This window comes from Bos indicus, chromosome 1 (genome assembly GCF_029378745.1).
Source record: "Bos indicus isolate NIAB-ARS_2022 breed Sahiwal x Tharparkar chromosome 1, NIAB-ARS_B.indTharparkar_mat_pri_1.0, whole genome shotgun sequence".
NCBI lineage: Eukaryota > Metazoa > Chordata > Mammalia > Artiodactyla > Bovidae > Bos > Bos indicus.
Genome location: NC_091760.1, coordinates 69556663 through 69580511, shown reverse-complemented (window position 1 = coordinate 69580511; position 23849 = coordinate 69556663). Strand labels below are relative to the sequence as shown.

Sequence of the window (23849 nt, the reverse complement as noted above, 5' to 3'; positions counted from 1 at the left end):
ATTAAAAGTTCTTTTATGGAAAATTCTCTCTTCTTGTTTTACTGTTACCATGCCCTAGAATATCCAGCATTGCTTTAAGAATATTCCAAATGTCAGCCAGATTTTCTGTAACAAGAACACATAACTTATTCCTCTGACCACAAATTTCTACCCTTAACAACTCAACCAAGAGTAACGAATACCACTCCTGTCTCTGTCTCTTGCTCTGAGTCTCTCTCTCTCTCACACACATACACACACACACTCTCTTTCTCTCTCCAGCAATTCAATGTCATCTTCCTTGGATCCTGCATCAAAGGCCCTCATAATCATCCCACTGTGTTGAAAGAAGGCCTTGTTGAGAGATCTTGAAATGTTAATCCATACAGTTTAAGAAAACGCACCACAGTATACTTGTACTTGTCAAAAATCAAAATGTTACTTAACCTAACATGTTTGCCTTTTTGCTCTTGCTGTCAAAATCTGAAGACAAATTGACTCTATGGGGACTTTCAAATTGTCAAAACTCCTTGTTCATTTCTTTTTTGATTTTTCATATTATCCTCTCTTAAATCTTTTATATTCTTTTTTTTTTTTATTTTATTTTTAAACTTTACAATATTGTATTAGTTTTGCCACTTCTTTTTAAGCTAACAAACTGCTCATCAACAATAGACAGTCTTGCTCACTACTCACTGAGAAAATAGAGGTCCTAAAAGGTGAACATGTTCAATTTCCTTCTCCTGCTATTCCTCTCCAGCTTAGAGAACCAGTCCAAATCCTTGAGCACATAATTTAAGGCCTCTCAGATCCAACCTCTCAATCTTTCCAACTCATCTGCTACCAAGACGGACCCTGGGTTCCAAGTCACAGCTGTACTTGCTGATTCCTGAATGTATCCAATAATTTCCCATTTCCCTGACTTTTTATTTATGATGTTTTCTCAGTATGGAATAGTCCTACCTTCCCCTCCCAAACCACACCCCTCTCATCTTCTGGAAATCCTTTCCTATCTTCAAGCCCAGCTCAAAGGCAGCCTCATCCACAAAGCTGTCCACAAGCAGCTCCCATCCAAGCCACCACCACTAGCAGTTCTAAACAATCTCCTCCCTTCCTTTCTAGCAGAATGCTATTTGTACCTCTATTATAGCACACCTTTGCCTTGGATATTTGTTTCCACCCCTGTGTCTTTTGTTGGCTTGAAAGTGCCTTAACAGTGGAGCCTATGTAGTTTAAAATTTTTTCTTTTACAGAAAGTATTTTAGAATATTGTTGATTTAAATTTGCTGAAGTAGATGGAAAGACCTGTACCTTGCTTCATCACATTTTTAGAACTTCTACCTCTTTGCTTCCTTCATATGAACTCTCATGTTTAATTTTAAAATCTCACATTCTTTTTAGTGTTTTTAGTAAAACAAGTTTTTCTGGAAATAGGGAGGATATACGTTTTAAATGTTTTTACTGGCTTATGATTTCGGAATTTTCATTGGACCATCATCAATTTTTAGGAAATTCTTCATAATTCTTTAAAAATTAATCAATTTCAAAATATGTTTAAATATTAAGAGGGAAAAATACAACTATTCTTTATGAGATATGGAAGGACTTAGGAGTCATGAGTCTCAAGGATACTTCTGGTACACAGTAATATTCTTTGGTACAAGATAAGCACAAAATGTGGAAGAGGGAATTAGAGAGGTGTACAATGGACTGTCACTTGTCACTTTTCTGATAGTAAGAGAGAGTATGGCAAAGACTTCTAGGATCCCCCAAAAGTCCATTCTGCCCTTATTTCTTAGTAATAAAGACTCATTTTTTTTGAGAGGGAGGGTGTACATTGCTGCCCAGAAAAAGACTATACTCCCTGGGCTCCCTTGCACCTATAGTAGCCTTATTATCAAGTTTGGCCAAGGAGATGTAAGCCTGAGTGTAAGCTGCCACCAGTCTCCTTAACATGAGAGGGATGGCTCTTCTCTTTTGCCCAATATCCTCCTTGGAACACTGGCCATCTTGGAGTATGAATTAGATCAAACTCTGTAAATGGTGGAGGAATAAGCTAGAAGGAGACTGGGTACCAAATGCGTTTGTGGATCTTCTCCAGCAGTCCTAGACTGCTTACACTCAGGTGTCTATTGTGTGAGATAAACTTCACCCTGATTTAAGTCAGTCTTTGGGAGCTTTTATATGTAGCTGAATCTTCTAATCCTAACTATATAGATGACAGGATCTTATAAAGGTAGGAGGGGGAAGTTTAGAAATATATTTCTTAAATCTCCATGTTTTTCTTTTCTGATCAGGAGAGAAAAGTAAATTCAAAAGCAGGTTGGCCCAAAGAACCATATCTCTTTGACGAAAGAAGACAGAGAGTGAGGGGAATGCTGCAGGACTAATTAGGAAAGCCAGCTGACAGCAATGCCTGTGACACGGCTCCTTTGAAACCTGAGAGACCAGAACAGACCGGAAGAGGCTGCAGGGGCAAGTTTTCACAGAGGCTTTACCGCAGCATTCTTAGAAAACCCAACCACTTAGCAAAAGCAGAGCCCCCAAAATCTCTGCCTTAAAGAAAAAAGGAAAAACAAGCTGCAAGCCAGTGCAAGGAGTAAACACCAGGCGACCGAAGGTGACTGACAGTGAGGTTTCGTGAGAACATCCGTATATAAAACACGTTCAAGTTTCCTTCATTGTATGTATCTTAGTTTTCACAAGTTTAAAATTTACAAGAGTATTTACAAGTTCATAGTGTTAAAAATCTTCTTTATATGAAATCTCTCTCTACCTGCCCAATTGACTATACAATCATGTACTGATTTTTTTTTTAAGTTGCATTCCTGGGGAAATTCTTTTTGATGATTTTTCACTTAAAAGACCCATAGTCTGCTTGCAGGAGCTACAAAAATTGCAGGAAAAGTGCCAGTGATGGGATAATTAGCCTCTATAGGACTTTCCTTGAATTTCTAAACTTATTAAATAGTGATAAATATCAACCAACTCAGGTTTAACTCAAAAAAGGTAGTTTAGTACTTTTACCAGTCGTCAGCTTTACTAGCCTTTCTTTGTACAGAAGGAAACCACTTCTTTCCATGTTTCTCCAAGCCCAAAACTTCTAGATTTCTGTCCCCTAAAGTTCACAAAGCCACCAATAAAATCTTGAACCCAATGTTACTTTTATGTATTGAGTTGGCCAATAAGTTAATTTGAGTTTTTCTGTAAGTTGTTTTGGAAAAACCTGAACAAACTTTTGGTCAACCTCATACTATTATATCTAACCTCATACTATTATATCTTTGTTTTTATCAGCAAAATAAGGTTACTGTGTTGCTGTGTGATAAAGTGTAGTCATGCAGGCTATGATCCCCTGCCCACCTGTGTGAATGCAGTCCTGGAAACAGCCTCTCCTATGGATGTCTCAGTCCTCAGAGCCTCTTCTGCGTGGTACCTGTAAGTCTCAACATCCCTCCCAGCCTGATTTCATCTGACCGGCCTCACTGTTCATTCCTGCAACTCCAACCACGGGAGCCGTTTATTTCTTTGGGTTGTGCTGCTTCTGCATCTGAACCTGAGTGCAGGCCATTCTAGAGGCATGAAAAATACTTCCCCTCATTTACTCTATACAAGTTCATCCTCTCTGGACTGTCCACAGTGACTGGAGGATAACTTCCCTACTGCTGCTTTGGCTGTGAGTGCCATTTTAGAAATGATATGGTTTATAGGCATAAATTACAAAACGCTAGGACACTTGCCTTGTGGGCTAGTGATTAAGAATCCACCTGTCAGTGCAAGAGACACAGGTTAGATCCCTGCTCTGGGAAGATTCCACATGCGGTGGGGCAACTAAATCTGTGCACCACACCACTGAGCCCATGCTCCAGAGCCCGTGCTCTGCAACAAAAGAAGCCACGTCAACGAGAAGCCTGTGCACTGCAACTAGAGGGTAGCCCCCGACGCCACAACTGGAGAAAGCATGCACAGCAAGGAAGACCTGGAACAGCCAAAAATAAAAAACCTGGGGTTTGAATGGAACTTAGAGGTTATGTGTTTACATGTTTATTTATCATTTAATACTTTGCTATTTCCCAAAAAGCATCTGAAGAGGCTACATAAAATGTATATACATGAAAATATTTAAAATACAAAGAGACTATCAAGAGCTATATAGAGATGGAGAATTCATAACTCCCTTATTTATATATGGGCTTCCCTTGTGGCTCAGCTGGTAAAGAATCCACCTGCAATGAGGGAAGCCCTGGGTTTGATCTCTGCATTGGGAAGATCTCTTGGAGTATGGAAAGGCTACCCACTCCAGTATTCTGGTCTAGAGAATTCCAAGGACTGTATAGTCCATGGGGTCGCAAACAGTCAGACACAACTGAGCGACTTTCACACTATTTATATATAAGGAAACAGAGGCTCAGAGAGATGAAGTGATTTGCAAAGATTACAAAGTTGGGACTAGAAGCTCTTCCTTTATTGGTGACTTTGGTTCCAGGCTGATGGTTTTCCTTTCTACTCCAAGTTTCATCATCATGTCTGACTTCTCTCCCTGTGGGCAGTCTCTCTAGCACCCTGGCCTTGTTTCTCTGACCTCAACTCCCCTGAGCTCCTCTTTTACTTCACTTCAGCAGCCCTTCCCCAAGGTCACACCATGATCACTATTTCTGAATGCTCTGACTCCCATAATCACTGAGGTATATATCTTCCTTTCTTGAATGGCATTCTACAAATTTTGATATGTTGTATTTTTATTTTCATTCAGTTCAACTAATTTCTCTTTTGGCTTCAAATTTGATCTGTGGGCTATTTAGAAGTGTGTTATTTAGTTCCCAAATACCTGGAAAATTCCCAGAAAGGGCACCAGAGCTCATATTAACATAGGGGAAAGGCCATTTGGGGACACAGGAAGAAGGCAAAACCACAAGCTAGGAAAAGGGTCCTCACCAGAAACAGAATTTGCCCGCACCATGGTCATGAATTCTAGCCTTCAGAACTGTGAGAAAAATCAATGTGTTGTTTATGCTATAGCACTTTGTTATGTAAGCCCAAGCAGATGAAGACAGCTTATTGGCTGTAACTCTTTGTTCTGTTACTTTGGTTTCATGTTAGGATTCTGATATACATTTTTAACTGATCACAGTCTACTTTCAAGTGAAATCACAACACTTCTTGATCATATAAGAACCTTACAACAGTCATTCCATTTCCCCCTTCCTGGCCTTTATGCTATTATTGATACAGAGATTATATTTACATGTTATGGGTCACAAACACCACTGTTACTGCTTTTCTTGAAATGAGTCAATTATTTCCACTTAAAAAAATCCTGGACTCTTCATCTTAATGTGCTTATTCATTAGATATATAAGCTGACTTCCAAATTATTGTAAATGACAGTTTTCCAAATGTTTCACCACTTCACAATGTGGGTTTCCATTTTTCTAGCTTCCAATAACACTCTCTTTCAACTTCAGCTTTCTTCCAACCCAGGTCTTCTGTGTCTCCTGCAATGCAGGTGGATTCTTAACCAACTGAGTCATGGGGGAAGACTGAATTTACCATAGTATTTTAGTGTCTCTTTTACTTTTATTTTCTTTGTGTATCTAGTACTCCCTCCTGGGTTCATTTTCCTTTTTGCAAAAGAGTGAGGATTTATGAATGATAAAAGGTCTAAGTTATTGTATATTAAGAACGTGCTTATCTCACCCTTACTCTTATAGTTTTACTAGACATAGAATTCCAGGTAGCAAAGATTTTCCACTAGAACACTGATGCTTTTACCCATTTCCCTGTAGTCTCTGTCATGAGAAACTTGTTATCATGTTGAATGTCATTCCTTTTTGGGTAACTACTTTCTCTCTCACAACATTTTTTTTTTCTTTTTTTGATGTTCTCTACTTTCACTAAAATGTTTCTATATTTCCTAAGATCTGGAAAATTCTTTTACTATATGAGTGAAAAAGTTGGCTTAAAGCTCAACATTCAGAAAACGAAGATCATGGCATCCAGTCCCATGACTTCATGGGAAATAGATGGGGAAACAGTGGAAACAGTGTCAGACTTTATTTTTCTGGGCTCCAAAATCACTGCAGATGGTGACTGCAGCCATGAAATTAAAAGACGCTTACTCTTTGGAAGGAAAGTTATGACCAACCTAGATAGCATATTCAAAAGCAGAGACATTACTTTGCCAACAAAGGTTCATCTAGTCAAGGCTATGGTTTTTCCTGTGGTCATGTATGGATGTGAGAGTTGGACTGTGAAGAAGGCTGAGCGCCCAAGAATTGATGCTTTTGAAGTGTGGTGTTGGAGAAGACTCTTGAGAGTCCCTTGGACTGCAAGGAGATCCAACCAGTCCATTCTGAAGGAGATCAGCCCTGGGATTTCTTTGGAAGGAATGAGGACTTTGGCCAAACTCCAGTACTTTGGCCACCTCATGGGAAGAGGTGACTCATTGGAAAAGACTCTGATGCTGGGAGGGATTGGGGGCAGGAGGAGAAGGGGACGACAGAGGATGAGATGGCTGGATGGCATCAATGAATCGATGGACATGAGTCTGGGTGAACTCTGGGAGTTGGTGATGGACAGGGAGGCCTGGCGTGCTGCAATTCATGGGGTTGCAGCGAGTTGGACACGACTGAGCGACTGATCTGATCTGATCTGATATGTTTGAAAAATGTCTTTTGCCATCCTCCCCACTGTATTCCAGAATTATTATTAAAATTATTTGTCATCCCCTCTCTTTTATTGCTCTGTTTGTGCTCTAAGACATTCCTTCACTTCTATTTTCTAAATCAGTAATACTCTCATCAGTGTGCATTCTTATTTTGTGGTTACTTGTTTCTGTTTCATATACAGTATTCTTCCTTTACTTCACTGAGGAATTTTTAACATCCTTGTTTAAAGGCTCTTTCATACTGCTCTTTATCTATCAGTTTTTATATTAACCATGTATTTGCCATTTCTAACGCCTTTCATTTCTTTGTTCAGATTTGTTTTTCCTTGTGGTATCATTTCCTTCTACCTAAAAGACTCCCTTTAACATTTCCTATAGTGTAGATCTGCTGGTGAGGAATTTCGAATTTTTTTCCAGCTTTTATATGTCAGGGAAAAAATATTTTGCTTTCATTATTAACAGTTATCTTTACTAGATATAGAAGTCTTGGTTGATAGTTTTCCTTTTACTTTCGTTATTCCACTGTGAGGTGCCACTGTCTCTTTGCTTACCTTGTCTTCAATGAGAAATATGCTGTTGTTTTTATCTTTGTTCATCTGCATATAGCATGTATTGACTGCCTTTCAGTTCAGTTCAGTTCAGTTCAGTTCAGTCGCTCAGTCATGTCTGACTCTTTGCGACACTATGAACCACAGCACGCCAGGCCTCCCTGTCCAACACCAACTCCCGGAGCCTACCCAAACTCATGTCCATTGTGTCGGTGATGCCATCCAACCATCTCATCCTCTGTCGTCTCCTTCTCCTCCTGCCCCCAATCCCTCCCAGCATCAGGGTCTTTTCCAATGAGTCAACTCTTCACATGAGGTGGCCAAAGTTTTGGAGTTTCAGCTTTAGCATCATTCCTTCCAATGAACACCCAGGACTGATTTCCTTTAGGATGGACTGGTTGGATCTCCTTGCAGTCCAAGGGACTCTCAAGAGTCTTCTCCAACACCACAGTTCAAAGCATCAATTCTTTGGCTCTCAGCTTTCTTTATAGTCCAACTCTCACATCCATACATGACCACTGGAAAAACCATAGTCTTAACTAGACAGACCTTTGTTGACAAAGTAATGTCTCTGCTTTGTAATATGCTGTCTAAGTTGGTCATAACTTTCCTTCCAAGGAATATGCGTCTTTTAATTTCATGGTTGCAATCACCATCTGCAGTGATTTTGGAGCCCCAAAAGATAAAGTCTGACGCTGTTTCCACTGTTTCCCCATCTATTTCTCATGAAGTGATGGGACCAGATGCCATGATTTTAGTTTTCTGAATGTTGAGCTTTAAGCCAACTTTTTCACTCTCCTCTTTCACTTTCATCAAGAGGCTTTTTAGTTCCTCTTCACTTTCTGCCATAAGGGTGGTGTCATTTGTATATCTGAGGTTATTGATATTTTTCCCGGCAATCTTGATTCTAGCTTGTGCTTCCTCCAGCCCAGTGTTCCTCATGATGTACTCTGCATAGAAGTTAAATAAGCAGGGTGACAATATACAGCCTTGATGTACTCCTTTTCCTATTTGGAACTAGTCTGTTGTTCCATGTCCAGTTCTAACTGTTGCTTCCTGACCTGCATACAGGTTTCTCAAGAGGCAGGTCAGGTGGTCAGGTATTCCCATCTCTTTCAGAATTTTCCACAGTTTATTGTGATCCACACAGTCAAAGGCTTTAGCATAGTCAATAAAGCAGAAATAGATGTTTTTCTGGAACTCTTGCTTTTTTGATGATCCAGCGGATGTTGGCAATTTGATCTCTGGTTCCTCTGCCTTTTCTACAACCAGCTTGAACATCTGGAAGTTCATGGTTCACGTATTGCTGAAGCCTGGCTTGGAAAATTTTGAGAATTACTTTACTAGCGTGTGAGATGAGAGCAATTGTGCAGTAGTTTGAGCATTCTTTGGCATTGCCTTTCTTTGGGATTAGAATGAACACTGACCTTTTCCGGTTCTGTGGCCACTGCTGAGTTTTCCAAATTTGCTGGCATATTGAGTGCAGCACTTTCACAGCATTATCTTTCAGGATTTGAAATAGCTCAACTGCAATTCCATCACCTCCACTAGCTTTGTTCGTAGTGATGCTTTCTAAGGCCCACTTGACTTCACATTCCAGGCTGTCTGGCTCTATGTGAGTGATCACACCATCATGATTATCTGGGTTGTGAAGCTCTTTTTTGTACAGTTCTTCTGTGTATTCTTGCCACCTCTTCTTAATATCTTCTGCTTCTGTTAAGTCCATTCTGTGTCTGTTCTTTATTGTGCCCATCTTTGCATGAAATGTTCCCTTGGTATCTCTAATTTTCTTGAAAAGATCTCTAGTCTTTCCCATTCTATTGTTTTCCTCTATTTCTTTGCATTGATCACTGAGGAAGGCTTTCTTATCTCTCCTTGCTATTCTTTGGAACTCTGCATTCAAATGGGTATATCTTTCCTTTTACCCTTTGCTTTTCACTTCCCTTTTTTTCACAGCTATTTGTAAGGCCTTCTCAGACAGCCATTTTGCTTTTTTGCATTTCTTTTCCATGGGGATGGTCTTGATCCCTGTCTCCTGTACAATGTCACAAACCTTCGTCCACAGTCCATCAGGCACTCTGTCTATCAGATCTAGTCCCTTAAATCTATTTCTCACTTCCACTGTATAGTCATAAGGGATTTGATTTAGGTCAGACCTGAATGGTCTACTGGATTTCTCCACTGTCTTCAATTTCAGTCTGAATTTGGCAATAAGGAGTTCATGATCTGAGGCCCACTCAGCTCCCAGTCTTGTTTTTGCTCACTGTATAGAGCTTCTCCATCTTTAGCTGCAAAGAATAGAATCAATCTGATTTTGGTGTCGACCATCTGGTGATGTCCATGTGTAGAGTCTTCTCTTGTGTTGCTGGAAGAGGGTGTTTTCTACGACCAGTGCATTCTCTTGGTAGAACTCTATTAGCCTTGACTAGATGGACTTTTGTTTTTAGGGTTTTCTATTTTATCACTCATTTTGAGCAATTTAATTATGTTATGCCTTGCTTTTGTTTTCTTCTTAGTTATTGTGTGTGGGATTTACTGGGATTCTTGGATCTACCAATTTATAGCCTTTATCAAATTTGAAACCTTTTCAGCCATTATTGGGCTTCCCTGGTGGCTCAGATGGTAAAGAATTTGCCTAAAATGCAGGAGACCTGGTTTAATCCCTGGGTTGGGCCAATCCCCCGGAGAAGGGAATGGCTACCCACTCCAAGTAGTCTTGCCTGGAGAATCCCATGGACAGATAGCCTGGTGGCTACAGTCCATGGGGTTGCAAAGAATGATATGACTGAGTAATTAATACTTTCTACTTTCTTTCTCAGTCATTATTGTTTTAAATATTTTTATGCCCCCCTTTCCATTTTGGGAACTCCAATTACATGAATATTAGGATGCTTGAGGTTGTTCCATGGATCAACAATGATGATGCTTTGTACTTCTAAAAAAGTTATTATTTTTTCAATGTTTCCCTTTGTATAGTTTCTATTACGATGCTTTCAAGTATGCTTATATTTTCTCCTGGAATGTCTAATCTACTGTGAATCTTATTCAGGTATTTTTTACTTCAGACATTATAGTTTTCACCTCTAGAAGTTCAACATGGGTTTGTCCTTATGTTTCCCATATTGCTCCTTAATTTTTTGAATATATGAAACACTTAATAATAACTGTTTTTATGTCCATGTCTGCTACTGCCAACATGTGTGTCAGTGTTGGTTAAGTGTCAATGGATTTTTCTCCCTCATTATGGGTCATATTTTCCTGCTTCTTGGCATGCCCAGTAATTTTTGATTGGATACCAGATACTGTGAATTTTACCTTTTCTTGGGCGCTCAACAATTATATTCATATATTCCTATAACTACTCTTGAGCTTTTCCTGGCATGCAGTTTGAAACAGTCTTATTCTATTAAGATCTGTTAGGCAGAATCAGAGCCTAGTTCTTCTAGGGCTTATTCTAAGTATTTAACCTGATGTCCTGAGAATTTGAGGTTTCCTAGTCTGCCTGGTGGGAACAGGCATTACTGTAGGCTCTTTGGGGAACAATGAGTACCCTTCCTCTAATTAATTCAGGTGATTCTTCCCCATCCTGGGGGAGTTTCCATTTATGCATGTGCTGATCAATAATTTGATGAATACTCGCAGGAAACCCTCTGAATATCTCCAGAGTTCTCTTTCTGTGCAGCTTTCTTCTCTCTACTACTCTGTCCTATGGAATCTAGCTGCCTTGATATCACTGGATTTTCAGCTCCATATTCTCTAGTTAAATTAAGAAGATGAGACTGAAAGTCCACTGGTTTACCTCTCCCTGCACTGAAACCTGGAAACTCAGAGCAGTAAGCAAGGGTGTTCACAGGGCTCACTTTGTTTGTTTCCTGTCTCTCGGGGATCACACTGTCCTTTGTTGTCTGATGTCCAGTGTCTTGAAAATAGTTTCTTATTTTTTGTCTGGTTTTTGGTTGCTTCAAGCAGGGGAGTATATCTGGCCCTTGTTTCTCTATTTTGGTTGCACAGATAAATCTCACATCCTCTTTCCTGACCACAACTTACCCTCCTTAGTTATTCTTACTATGACCTTTCCTTAATTCCACTGGGGCCTCTAGCACGTGGAGCCCTCTACTGACTCCCATAGAAAACCTATGACAAACCTAGACAGCGTACTAAAAAGCAGAGACATTACTTTGCTGACAAAGGTCTACATAGTCAAAGCTATGCTTTTTCCAGTAGTCATGTATAGATGTGAGAGTTGGACAATACAGAAAGCCGAGTGCCGGAGAATTGATGCATTTGAACTGTGGTGTTGGAGATGACTCTTGAGAGTCCCATGGACTGTAAAGAGATCAAACCAGTTAATCCTAAAGGAAATCAACCCTGAATATTCATTGGAAGGACTGAAGCTGAAGTTGAAGCTCCCACACTTTGGCCACCTGATACAAAGAACTGACTCACCAGAAAAGACCCTGATGCTGGGAAAGATTGAGGGCAGGAGGAGAAGGGGACAACAGAGGATGAGATGGTTGGATGGCATCACTGACTCAATGGACATGAGTCTGAGCAAGTTCCAGGAGATGGTGAAGGACAGGAAAGCCTGGCTTGCTGCAGTCCATGGGGTCAGAAAGAGTCGGACACTACCGAGCAACTGAACAAAGTCTCCCAATCTTTCAAGACTCTCCCTTTGTTACTTTCCTTCCTATGCAGCTTGTATTCCATGATCCATTATTTCAGTAATGTTCTTGTCAAGGTCCTCAATTCCCATTCTACCCCTAGGCTCATTTAACCTAGCTAATTACATGGTAGAGGTTCAATATATTTTTTTAAAATAAATGAGAAATGAAATATATATGTTAATTTCTGACAAACTCTTTGCCTGTATTTCAAAACTAAGCATTAAAAAATTACTAATTTTTAATACATCTTTTTTATTAGTACAGATAATAATTATATATAAAATTAGGTTATCCTTTATATACAAATAACATTTTCCCAATTCTACATTACTTAGGATGAATGCTTGTGATTTTCCCTAGTGAAAGTCATAGACCTCGGGGGTAAAACTAAGTCAATAATAGAAAAACAGAATGTTTAAGTACGAACGAAATTTAGAGATAAGTTTCTATTACTCTTCAACTTTATAGATGTGGAAATTGAGCTATTTAGAAGACAAATGATTTGGCTAAAATGTTTTTCAAAGCTCATACAGCTGGTCAATAGCAGAATGAGGAGCAAAATCAACTTTCCTAACTCCAAACCAGGGTTCCTTCCTTCTCATTGCAGTGCTATCTTTTTTTGCCCAGGTCTACTTGTATTCAATACCCTGTGTTTGCAGAAATTTGAATGTGGTTTACAGTAGAGCTTGCTCTGGCTTCCCAGTGAAATCAGCTGCTTAATGATGGAGTAACCATCATTAAGTAACTAGCAAATGTAGTTATTCTGATGTTCACTAAACATTTTTAGCTTTTTGCCTTCTGGACACATAACTTGTTTGGTTTGCTGGTTACTTAATGATGGAGTAACTAGAAATCTAGTGATTTCTAGAACAAGGTCATGCAATCTTATAGCACTGTTTATAATAGGACTAAAGTAGCACATGGGTCTTGTTCTCATACTTAGGTAAAACATTCTTTGAACCATTAGTCACTGACTCTGCCAGGGGATTCAATAAGTTCACATTCCTATTGTGTAAAACTTACTGTGTAGAGGCTGATGCCAGATACTAATAGAGAACTTGGTGGGTTAGCATATAAATAATGTAATAAATTAAAATATGAAAGGGCTCAAGTCCCTCTATATTCATCAGGACATTGTGCCCTTAAAAAAAATGGTTCCCTAAGTCTGGAAAAAGTTTTAAGAACAAGAAGCCTTCCAATCTTTATATTCCAATTAGACATTGACACATTGACTCAATAAATTCAGAGCCTAATAGCCAGGGATGAGGCCTAGTGAATATTAGGCAGTGGGAATAACAGAAAACAATGACTCAAACATGAATAACAGTATTTCAGTGTATATGTTTGAAATTCACAAACACACACATGCACACACACGTACCTACACATACTTGTTGAGCAGATGCAATATTTGAAATCTGAGTTAGAGACAAAATGTAAATTATATGCAAATATGACGAGGTTACTGCTAATGTAGTCATTCTGATGTTCACTAAACATTTTTAGCTTTTTGCCTTCTGGACACATAACTTGTTTGGTTTGCTGGTTCCTATTGGTTTTGTAGGGCCACATGACTAGTCCTGACCATTGAAGTTGAGTCATTTCCAGGCTGGATCATTTAATTTTGGGCTAAAATCCTTTAAAATTCTCTTTCTGTCTGGGATGGTAATCAGCAACTTTACAAGATGATACATCAGCTAGGGTCCCTGATTTTCCATGACAAATAGAGCCCCATGCCAACCCATTATGAATATGTAGTGTTAGCAAGAAATAAATCTTTGCTTTTTTAGCCACCAGTATTTTTAAAGTCGTTTGTTACCAGAGCACAACCTAGCTTGTCCTAACAGATATATCTGCTTTCATTCTCTTCCCTGGATGGGGAAGATACTGTCTTAGGGATAGATACTAGTAGGACCTCAGGAATATTGGGAGACTGGTAAGAAAGATGAAGTTAAGGAAGGGAGAGATATGTAAAGGGGATATTCTAAGACAAACATAAACATATACACATTAAATGCAATTTGAGAAGACTGCTGGGCTGGAGGAAGCACAAGCTGGAATCAAGATTGCCAGGAGAAATATCAATCACCTCAGATATGCAGATGACACCACCCTTATGGCAGAAAGTGAAGAAGAACTAAAGAGCCTCTTGATGAAAGTGAAAGAGGACTGTGAAAAAGTTGGCTTAAAGCTCAACATTTAGAAAACGAAGATCATGGCATCTGGTCCCATCTCTTGATGGGAAATAGATGGGGAAACAGTGGAAAGAGTGTCAGACTTTATTTTTCTGGGCTCCAAAATCACTGCAGATGGTGATTGCAGTCATGAAATTAAAAGACACTTACTCCTTGGAAGGAAAGTTATGACTAACCTAGACAGCATATTAAAAAGCAGAGACATTACTTTGTCAACAAAGGTCCATCTAGTCAAGGCTATGGTTTTTCCAGTGGTCATGTATGGATGTGAGAGTTGGACTATAAAGAAAGCTGAGAGCTGAAGAATTGATGCTTTGAACTGTGGTGTTGGAGAAGACTCTTGAGAATCCCTTGGACTGCAAGGAGATCCAACCAGTCCATCCTAAAGGAGATCAGTCCTGGGTGTTCATTGGAAGGTCTGTGTTGAAGCTGAAACTCCAATACTTTGGCTACCTAATGCAAAGAGCTGACTCATTGGAAAAGACCCTGATGCTGGGAAAGATTGAGGGCAGGAGGAGAAGGGGAAGACAGAGGATGAGATGGTTGGATGGCATCACCGACTCAATGGACATGGGTTTGGGTAGACTCTGGGAGCTGGTGTTGGACAGGGAGGCCTGGCATGCTGCGGTTCATGGGGTCGCAAAGAGTTGGACACAACTGAGTGACTGAACTGGACTGAACTGAACTAGATTTTATTATTGTTGTTGTTACTATTACTACCATGATTATTAGTATATTTATTATTATTTTTTTAAACAATCTGAAGATTATGGCCATTACATGCTATGACTCATCCTTGGTGTTTGATAAAAAGAGGAAGGAGAAATAATTCTAGCTTTTGGAATCTCTTAGATTAATGCAACAGCTATGCTTCTGACATAGTGTGAATTTTGTTCTTTGAGTATATTTTTTTCTATCCCAGTTGGACTATACAATTCTTGCAGTTAAGGACTATATTTCATTTTCCTTGTGTGTACTTTGGAAACAGTCCTAAGGCTCACTAAAATCAAGCTGAAGGCAGCTGCACTTGTTATCAGTGAATTGGCATCACATTCCATTGTTGACCATCTCTTGGACTGACTCGAACAGATGCATCAATTCTCACATTTTCATTTCCTGGAGCTTCAGGAATATGTAATGAGAATCATGAACACGGTGATAGGACAGGGCAGTGAGGAAAAGTGCATTTGCAATCAACACTGTCTTTGGAATTGTAGTCCTTTTCACTGGCGACCAACTCAGTGAAGCATTTTTCAAATTTGACTTTTCATAGCAACTGTTTCAATTTTTTAGACATGTGTGCTTTTGGGTTTATTCTCCTTTTTATTGCTCCTGGCCCTTGGTGCTTTTCCTTTTTCAACTGTCCCATTTGCCATTCTTAATTAGAAATAATCTACAGAGCCCCAAAAGTCAAATGATACATTTAAAAACTCATGGGTGTATAATACAATAACAACTGTTGCGGGAAGAGTCAGCATTTATCAGAATCCTTTGCACTGTCAGTGTCTAAACCACACAGCATTTTCCCACACATAGCTGGCACCTGGGCTTCTGCTCGCCTATTTGATCACGGCCTTGGAGCTTCCTTGCTAACTTTCCAATTGCTTTCCTTGTTTATCAGTTCTTGTCCTTGATCTCAGGTTTTAACTCTGCCTATCACACACAAACCTGTCTTCTACTCTTGCATTACCTGGAACTCAAGCAACAGGCTCCTTGTTTTTGCCAAGAGTGACATTATTCTTCAGAACTCCTTCCTACTCCCCAGTGGTGTAATGGAAGTATTCACCATCAATACAACCAGTCGGGTTGTATTAAAGATGGGAAATATTTCTGTTTTTCTGCATATTAAAAAAATATGCAATTGCACTTACAGTGCCTACTCTGTGTCTGGCACTAACATAGGCAGTGGGGGTACTGCAGTGAAAAAAGCAGACAAGAATTGCTGCCCTCATGGGACTTATTTTATAGCAATGACAAATCCAATTACTAGTAAGATCTGACATGGATCCTATAAAGCTGTAGTGGTTCTTTATTCAGCTAATGACCTACATCTACATGTAAGGTATAATGTTTTTGCATTCTATAGTATTAGTTAAAAATTAAATTTTTATCAGGATAGGCCAAAAGATAGTTGACCCATACAAGGTATGATCAGAAGCCCCCTCCTCAGCACACACGTTGGTCCCCACTCTCACCCTGGGATCCTTTAACCCTGATTGATGCCATAGCAGAAACCCAGCAAAATCTAAAAAATCAATACAGCCAAATCTAAAAACTCCACATGATATTTGGGTGTAAGGCCCATTAAAAGGTCACCATTGCCAGGCAACAGTATCCCTGGACAGCGTAACAAGTAGAATAGCACTTCTTATTCCACTATCCCAGAAACTCAAAGGCATATACGTCGAGACCCCCTCCTCCCATCACTGCTATTTCTTCCTGTGGCTACCACCATCCATGACCAGACCCACCCACAGTGGGCCTGGCTAGACGATCAAGCCACTAGCACCCTGGATGGTCATTGGTAAGGCTCGATGCATCATCTATGCTGTGAAAACTCCCTCCCAGGCTAGAAGAGGCTTGCAGAACTGGCAGAAATAGGGTTCACAGGACAGATCCAAGAGCCAGCTGGACATCTGCCCTGAACCCCTGTGTTGAGATTCTGCTATTCACAAAACCCAACCTAAAGCAGGCTGGAGTCAGAGCCTGAGCAGCTCCTTTGAATAGAGGGAGTAAGGGCTGCTGTACCAACAGGTGACCCAACACAAACAGAAGGAAGGTATGTGAGTGGTATTCCTTGAGCTACTTGGGTCAACAGAACTACAATCTAATCCTTGTCTTCTGACTGCATTTTGGTTTTCTAAACTTGTCTTCCTTTTTGGATTATGTATTTGCAATTTATTTAACGGGCTCACAAAATTCTTATGCTGGGCTTCAGCACCTTTCCTGTGCATATGTATTTGTGACACATGTATTGTTGAATTACAGTCTGCCTTTCTTCTCATGGTGTCTCTAACACTGACCTGATTAACTGAATCCTCTGCACGCCACCTCATCTCCTCCAACCCAACTTGTTTGCTTATATGTTCAGTCCTTGGGTTGCAGTGGACATGAACTATTTGTTTTTAAGGAGTAGTCATTTTCATAGCACAGTTTGGAGTCTAAAGCTCAGGAAAAACACATTCACATAGTATCTTTCATAAATATGGAGATTCTAATCATCCAAGTTTTATAATCTTCATATTTTCAATTTACCATGGTCCACATGTGGGATAACTATGACAGATGTTAGATCCTACGCCACCTCCTTGTTACCAAGCTTTTGGGTTTCTGATGCACATATCAATGTGTGCTCAGAGCTACAGAGTAGAGTTTCTTCCTTACCCCACTCTTCTCTTCCCCAGGCATTTCTTTCCTAATGATACCTATTTTATGTTGAAGCTAAAATAACTCATTAATTAGCTTTCTTTGAGCATATAGTGAGTACAGAGAATTAAAATGGGGAGATGCTCACGTGGGTTTATTATCTACATCTAGAATACACTTCAACTTGACTATTCTATGTGATTTATAAAATGATTCTAATATATGCCATGTATTTGAGTATAGGATTATTTCTAACTCATTTTCATAGCCTGTTCAGTGGCTCTTACAGTGTCTGGTGCCGAGTAAGTGCTTATTGAATAAATGAGTGGTCCCAATGGTGGTACAGGAGGAAAATGTTAGAATATTGAAGAGTTGAGAGACAGATGAGGACCGTTTTAGAAATGAAGCTTCTAAAACCTTTGGCTCTTGGATGGTTAAAACACATATGGGAGCTGAAGAGAAACAGCTCCTTGTAACTCTTGGGTCCTTGTCTGTGAGATTCAGTGAGACCTTACTTCCTCACTGTGAGGAATCAGTGTACAACTGGAGAAAATAACAAAAAGAAAGGCAAGTACTGGAAAACAGGATTTTCTCTTTCATGTCTAAGATTTTCTTGGGTATATTTAAATACCTGGGAATGTGATTCACCAGTCATTGGATTTAACAAAATCCACCCTCATTTCCCCATATGCTTAAGTGATACAGGAAACTTTCAATTATCACAACTAATGGAATGGAAGCGAAAGTACACATAATCAAATACCATTTCTATTTGTCTTTGGAAAGTATTATGTCTGCCTTTCCCCCAGCAGGTTTGCTTTTACGATGATTAATTCTAGCTTGGGCTAATATTAAAATGAGTTTGCATTTTCTCTGTACAATACCTGGCAGTAGAAGAGAAATGTGTTTATGGCAGAGGAAACTCATGCAGGGCTTAGAATCTGTCACAGTTAATCACCCACATGGATAATCTACATGCAGCAAGTGGGATTTTGAACAGACTAAAAGGCAAAGAGCAACTACACGTCCTGGATTTTAATGGTCCGGGGTTGTCACCCCAGGGGAAAGCTATAGCTTATGTTATGAAGAGTGTGAGTAGAAAAAGAACACTGAACTAGGAGGAAGGCAACTGGTGTGCTCATCCTTGATGCCCAAGGGAGGCCATATAACCTCTTTGTGTTTCAGTTTCTTTATCTAGAAAATGTAATAAGGACATCTGTAACTGTTTACCTGACAGATTAACTGCCAAAAAAGAGTAGTGAATAAAAGTGTTTGTAAAAGTATTAAATGCTAGGAAAACACAAAGTATTGATAGACAAACAGTGAAATACTGTCACCAGCTTTTGACAACCTGTCCTTTGCCCTAACTCCTCACTTGGAGACTTGGGGTGTGGCTTCTGAAACTTAACCCAGTTTTTTTAAAAAGTCACATTTCTTAAGGATTCTGCTCTTCCAGGAATAGCTACTTTGATAATGTCCATGGATCCAAATGAATAGTTACACCCTTTATCAGGATTTTAACAGAGATCTTTCAGCTATAATAATTAATCTTGTTGTTGTTGTTTAATCATTGTGTCTGACTCTTTGTGACCCCCATGGACTGTAGCCTGTCAGACTCCACTATCCATGGGATATTCCAATAGAATACTGAAGTGGGCTGCCATTTCCTTCTCCAATAATACTTAACCTAGTGGCTCTCAAAGTGAGATCCCTGGACCACCTGCAGCAGCAGCATCTGGGCATGCAAATTCTTGGACCCACCCCAGACGGAGTGAATCACAAGCTCTGGGAGTGAAGCCCAGCAATCTGTGTTTTAACAAGTGTTCCAGATGATGCTGGTGTACACTCAAGTTTGAGAAAGTGAGTGAAGTCACTCAGTCGTGTCCGACTATTTGTGACTTCATGGACTGTAGCCTACCAGGCTCCTCCATCCCTGAGATTTTCCAAGCAAGAGTACTGGAGTGGGTTGCCATTCCTTCTCCAAGTTTGAGAACCACTGCCTTAAGTCAAAGGGAAAAAGGGAAACCCAGAAATTGGGCTCTGAGACATGCTACTGAAAGACCTTTATTTCTCTGAAGGAGGTAGGATAAGGCTTATGGGACATTTCAAATCATACTGCACAGCTGTGTGTGTGTAAGTAAAATGATGGCCAAGAACAATTTTCTCTGGGAGGTCTTTTTCCCAACCATCGCACCTAAAAATGTACCACCACCTTCCTTAGCACTCCCCACTTGCCTCTCTTGATCTACTTTTCCTTGTAGCATTTATTACCTCTTAATATGCTGTTATTTACTTATTTCAGTTATTGTCTGTCTCCCCCAGCTGGAATGTTCACTCCATAAGGGCAATCTGTTTTGTTCACTGCTGTGTCCCTAGTTCTGAGAACTGTGCATGGTTCCTAGTCAGTACTCTGAATTAACAAGTGAATGAACAACTGCTGACATTGAGAGATAAGAAAACACTGGGTCAGATCAAAACATTGAAACACCTGCAAGAACCCTTCTTACAGCACAGGAGCCTTGCCTCTCTGTTCCTGCTTTGGGCTCTGAAATAAGTCTGCAAACAAGGCTTGAGTAACTGCCATCCTCAGGGGTTTAATTCACTATGCTGTTTGATTTTCATTACAAAAAATGTGCTATCTGGTTTTTCCTAGGCTGGGGATAGTGTACTGATTGATCAATGCATTCACAGGGCTGGCTATGGGTGTGCAAGAGACCAGAGTGTGACACAATAGGGAAAAGGCCCTCTAGGAACAGAAATCTACTGAATTCTCATTCTTATGCTGCCCTAACTTGCTATATTGTCCTAACCAAACTGCTTAGCATTTCTGGGTCTTGTTTCATCTGTGGATCTCAACGATCTCCAAGGTCCCTTTCAATTATATTGATAATTACATATCCATTCAAATATTACTTGATTAATGCCTCTCTCCTCCACTAGCAAGCTCTGTGAGAACAGGGGCTGAGTCTGTATTTGCCCACCTAGTTCATAACGCCAAGCACATGGGCGCACTCAAATATTTGCTGAGTGAGCAAATTCCTGTGAAAACCAAATAGGAATCTCAGCCTCATCAGCTTGTACTCTGTACAGCTAAGTTCAAGCTATGTGGATGTAGGTTTCAAAACCCTGGCCTGGAAGAGATCGCCAATCAACAGGAAGAGCAGGATGCTGTGCCTCCCTCCACCAACCCCCAGAGCACACAGAGGTTGCAAAATTCATTCAATGTATTCATGGCAAGGTATATGGGAGAGAGCCCAGACTGAGCACTGGCCATCAGCCCTGTGGTCTGAAGAAGCAGGGGTTTGGGGATCAGAAACCTGAATCACAGATCTGTTATTCTCTAGCTTTATGACTTTGTACAAATTATTTACTTCTCTCAGCTTCAGCCTTTTTATCTGGAAAATGAAGTACTGCCTGCCTCTCAGGATGGCTCTGAAGATAAGAGGAGTTGATATGTATCAAGTGCTTTCCCAATAATCTGGTGTGAGGGGAGTGCTCAGTGTATGGAAGCCTCCTTGTCTGGTCCTGCCTTTTCTGCCCCTTACAAGGTTTCTAACAAAGCTTCCTGTTCCAAAAAACTGACCCAAGTTGGTTATGGCTAATGGGAGTGCCCTGGCCAGCCTGGCTTAAGGGAAGTAGAGATCAGAGTCAAAAGTGCTTCTCAAAATATTTACTTTGGAAATACATACTTTCTCCATTTGCTTCTAGTTTGCTTAATGACATTTTGAGATTTGAACTTGCTCTAACTTGATATCAAAAATTGCAATTTTGTAAATAAGTCTTAACTGATAATCACTTGAACGCACTCGTATCAGCGAACAGGATGAGTTAGAACTTAACTTCTCTATTTGGCTGCCTTTGTCTCTCCTGCTTTGCTCTTTGAGGGAATTATCCTCCTGGTCCTGCCTTGCCCCCTCCACCTTCCCCCACCACACTCATCCACTTCACATGACCATCTTTATCCTGGAAAACAAATTCTGCTGCTAGGCAACCAGAAAACAAAATCCACAGTGGTCGACATGATTTGCATTGTGATGGCAATTCCAGTGGTGCCACCACCAGGCCAGACGTACACCCTTTGCTTCTGTCCTCAACAGATCTTTCCAGAAAGTGGGATGAGGTGCGTTCTTAGTAGAAAATTAAGGGCCTCAGTACTCAATGGAAAGTATTTATAAATCACTGTATATCAACAGCCTGCTTTAGAATAATTTTATTAGAACACATTCAAGAAAGTGACATATGGAAAAAGACAGCAGCAATTCTTAGTCATGCAAATGCCCATGTTAAGGTTCTCCATTGGATTTAAATTCAAGTACAAAGACAGTCCTTTCCTGAGCCAGGTGCAATTCCAGAGCATGACACTTTGAGTCGAGAGCATGTTTCCTCTGCAAAGTTCAGAACACTGAACAAGTCCCACCCTCACAATAAGATTGTGAGATACATGGAAGTGTAAACTTTCAGGATTTTAAGGAACCCTTTACCCAAGCCCTCCCCCATAACCCAGCTGGGGGAAGTAAACCCAACTTTGGGACCTCTTATAAATAGATTTAGTCTATTGAAAATAAAGCAGTGGGCCTTAAAAAAAATTAGAAAATGAATATATACATACATATATATATAATGGAATGGAATCACCTTTGCCTTTTGCCTTGGTGTGGGATTTCCATGAAACTCTGTGTTAGGGTGGGGGCTCTCAAGTGTTTTGGGGGTTGGAGGACTTTTTTTATTTTTTAACTTTTTATTAAGAAAAACTGTGAACATATACAAAAGGGATAGAATGATACAACGAACACCACGTGCCCATCATCTAGTCTCAACAATTATCAACATGTGGCCAGTTTGTTTGTTTCTTCTCCCACTTCCCACCCACCCCTGCCAACAGGATAATTTGGAAGCCAAGGAAGGCTGGTAGGGTGATCTTCAAACCAGACACCTCAGCAGTGAGTAAGGTTAGGAAGGAGCTAGAAAACAGTGGCAAAACCTGGGTAGGTTGAAGATTATGGAACATTTGTTGGGAGAAGTAGTTCCTGCCAGTGTTTGGGATCAGTTGGAGTTGACCCTCACCTTCCATAAACCATAACCATAAGAGGTCCCTTTTTCCCTCTCCGTCCCATTCATGATATAGGGGAGGCAGGCTAGATTAAAATGATGGGTTTTTCCAGATTGGGGCCACTGACAAAAGAAACATTCAACCTGGAGAAAAACTCCAGGAAAACTCTAATGAATCCCCCACCAGGGCCAGTGGCCTGATGTTCAGACTGGGAGCTGGGGGAGTGTGTTGGGCCATGGGGCCTCTCACAGGTCCCTACTGCCCACCCCCCCCCCTCCCATTTTAGACTTTGGAGAGAAGCTCGGCAACCTTGAATTGCACCCAGTAGAGAAAGAAGCAAGGGGCCCCGAGGAGTGAGCCCATGGCCCGGGGGGCAGATTTTGCATGGAACATGTTGCCCTCTGAGCAAAGGCTGCACCCCACACCAGCCCTGCCAGAGCAGTCTCAAGAGAGGCGGGTGATGGGAGTCCAGGTGGGAGGTCCCAACGGCGGCACGGCTACCCCGGTGAGCTGCGTGCTAAACGTAAGTGGAGAAAGGATCTCCAGGTCCCAGGTACCACCGAGGAGCAAGGTTGCCATCCTGTTAAGAAAAGGGCCGGGGCTCTGTGATTTGCATATAACTCTGCAAAAATTTTCATGAGATCCTGTAGCCCTTTATAGAAAACAGAGTGAAACCATCAGTGTGACCTAGTGTATTTCTAGTGATCCAATGCACACAGTGCAACCTGGCAAATACACAGTCATTATTTTAGAGGAGATGGAGGAAGCAGAGTGCTGTGTAGGACAGTGCTCGGTCTGAAGGTTCAGAAGTCAGCCAGGTCTAGCATCCAGAGGAGGATCACTGAGTGGCCACTTTTAACTGTGAAATACTGTCAAGAGTGCAAACCTGCACGCTGTTTTTAGCATTAGTTCCCTGTAGAGCAATCCTGCTGTGACTTTCCAACTTCTCAGACAGACAAGGAGAGGTGGAGCCAGGAATAATATAGGGATACATTAAATAAGAGGTCCAGTGGCAGTGATCATTAGTGTTTATTTCAGACCCTCCCTGTTTTGTTTTGTTTTCTTGTTTCAATTCTTCTAGGGTCTCTGTGCCCTACCAAGGCTTACCATGACATTCAGCTAGAGAAAGAAACTGAGAAAAGGTTACCCATTTATGCAGCAGATCATTAGTAGTAACTGACTTAACACTCTTGATTTCAAGTGTTTCCAGGGTCTATAACGTGGTAGTCTGGAACTTTTCTAAGGCACAAAGCTGGTTCATGCACACTGCAAGGCCGGCTAAGAGAATGGATTACTGAGTGAGGGAGTGATGGAGCCATGCCAGAGACCCCATATTCCAGTGTGGTTCTACCATCTCTATTGGGTCACTGGAGGCAATGG

At 40.6% G+C, this 23849-nt stretch overlaps 1 protein-coding gene across 31 annotated transcripts in view; it reads right to left on the bottom strand.

The window, feature by feature from the left end:
- The window catches only part of KALRN (kalirin RhoGEF kinase), a 689644-nt gene that overhangs the window by 161273 nt on the left and 504522 nt on the right, over nucleotides 1-23849 (bottom strand). For 6 of the 31 annotated variants that reach the window (XM_019956772.2, XM_019956779.2, XM_070801557.1 and 3 more), the window contains exon 34: nucleotides 7640-23049. The exons of 23 other annotated variants lie outside the window; for them this stretch is intronic. In XM_019956772.2, the coding sequence (XP_019812331.1) occupies nucleotides 22987-23049 (63 nt within the window). In that variant the 3' untranslated portion in view covers nucleotides 7640-22986. Of the gene's footprint in view, nucleotides 1-7638; nucleotides 23050-23849 lie in introns of those variants that run through there. 2 more of the 31 variants (XM_070801387.1, XM_070801280.1) reach the window with 1 other exon arrangement.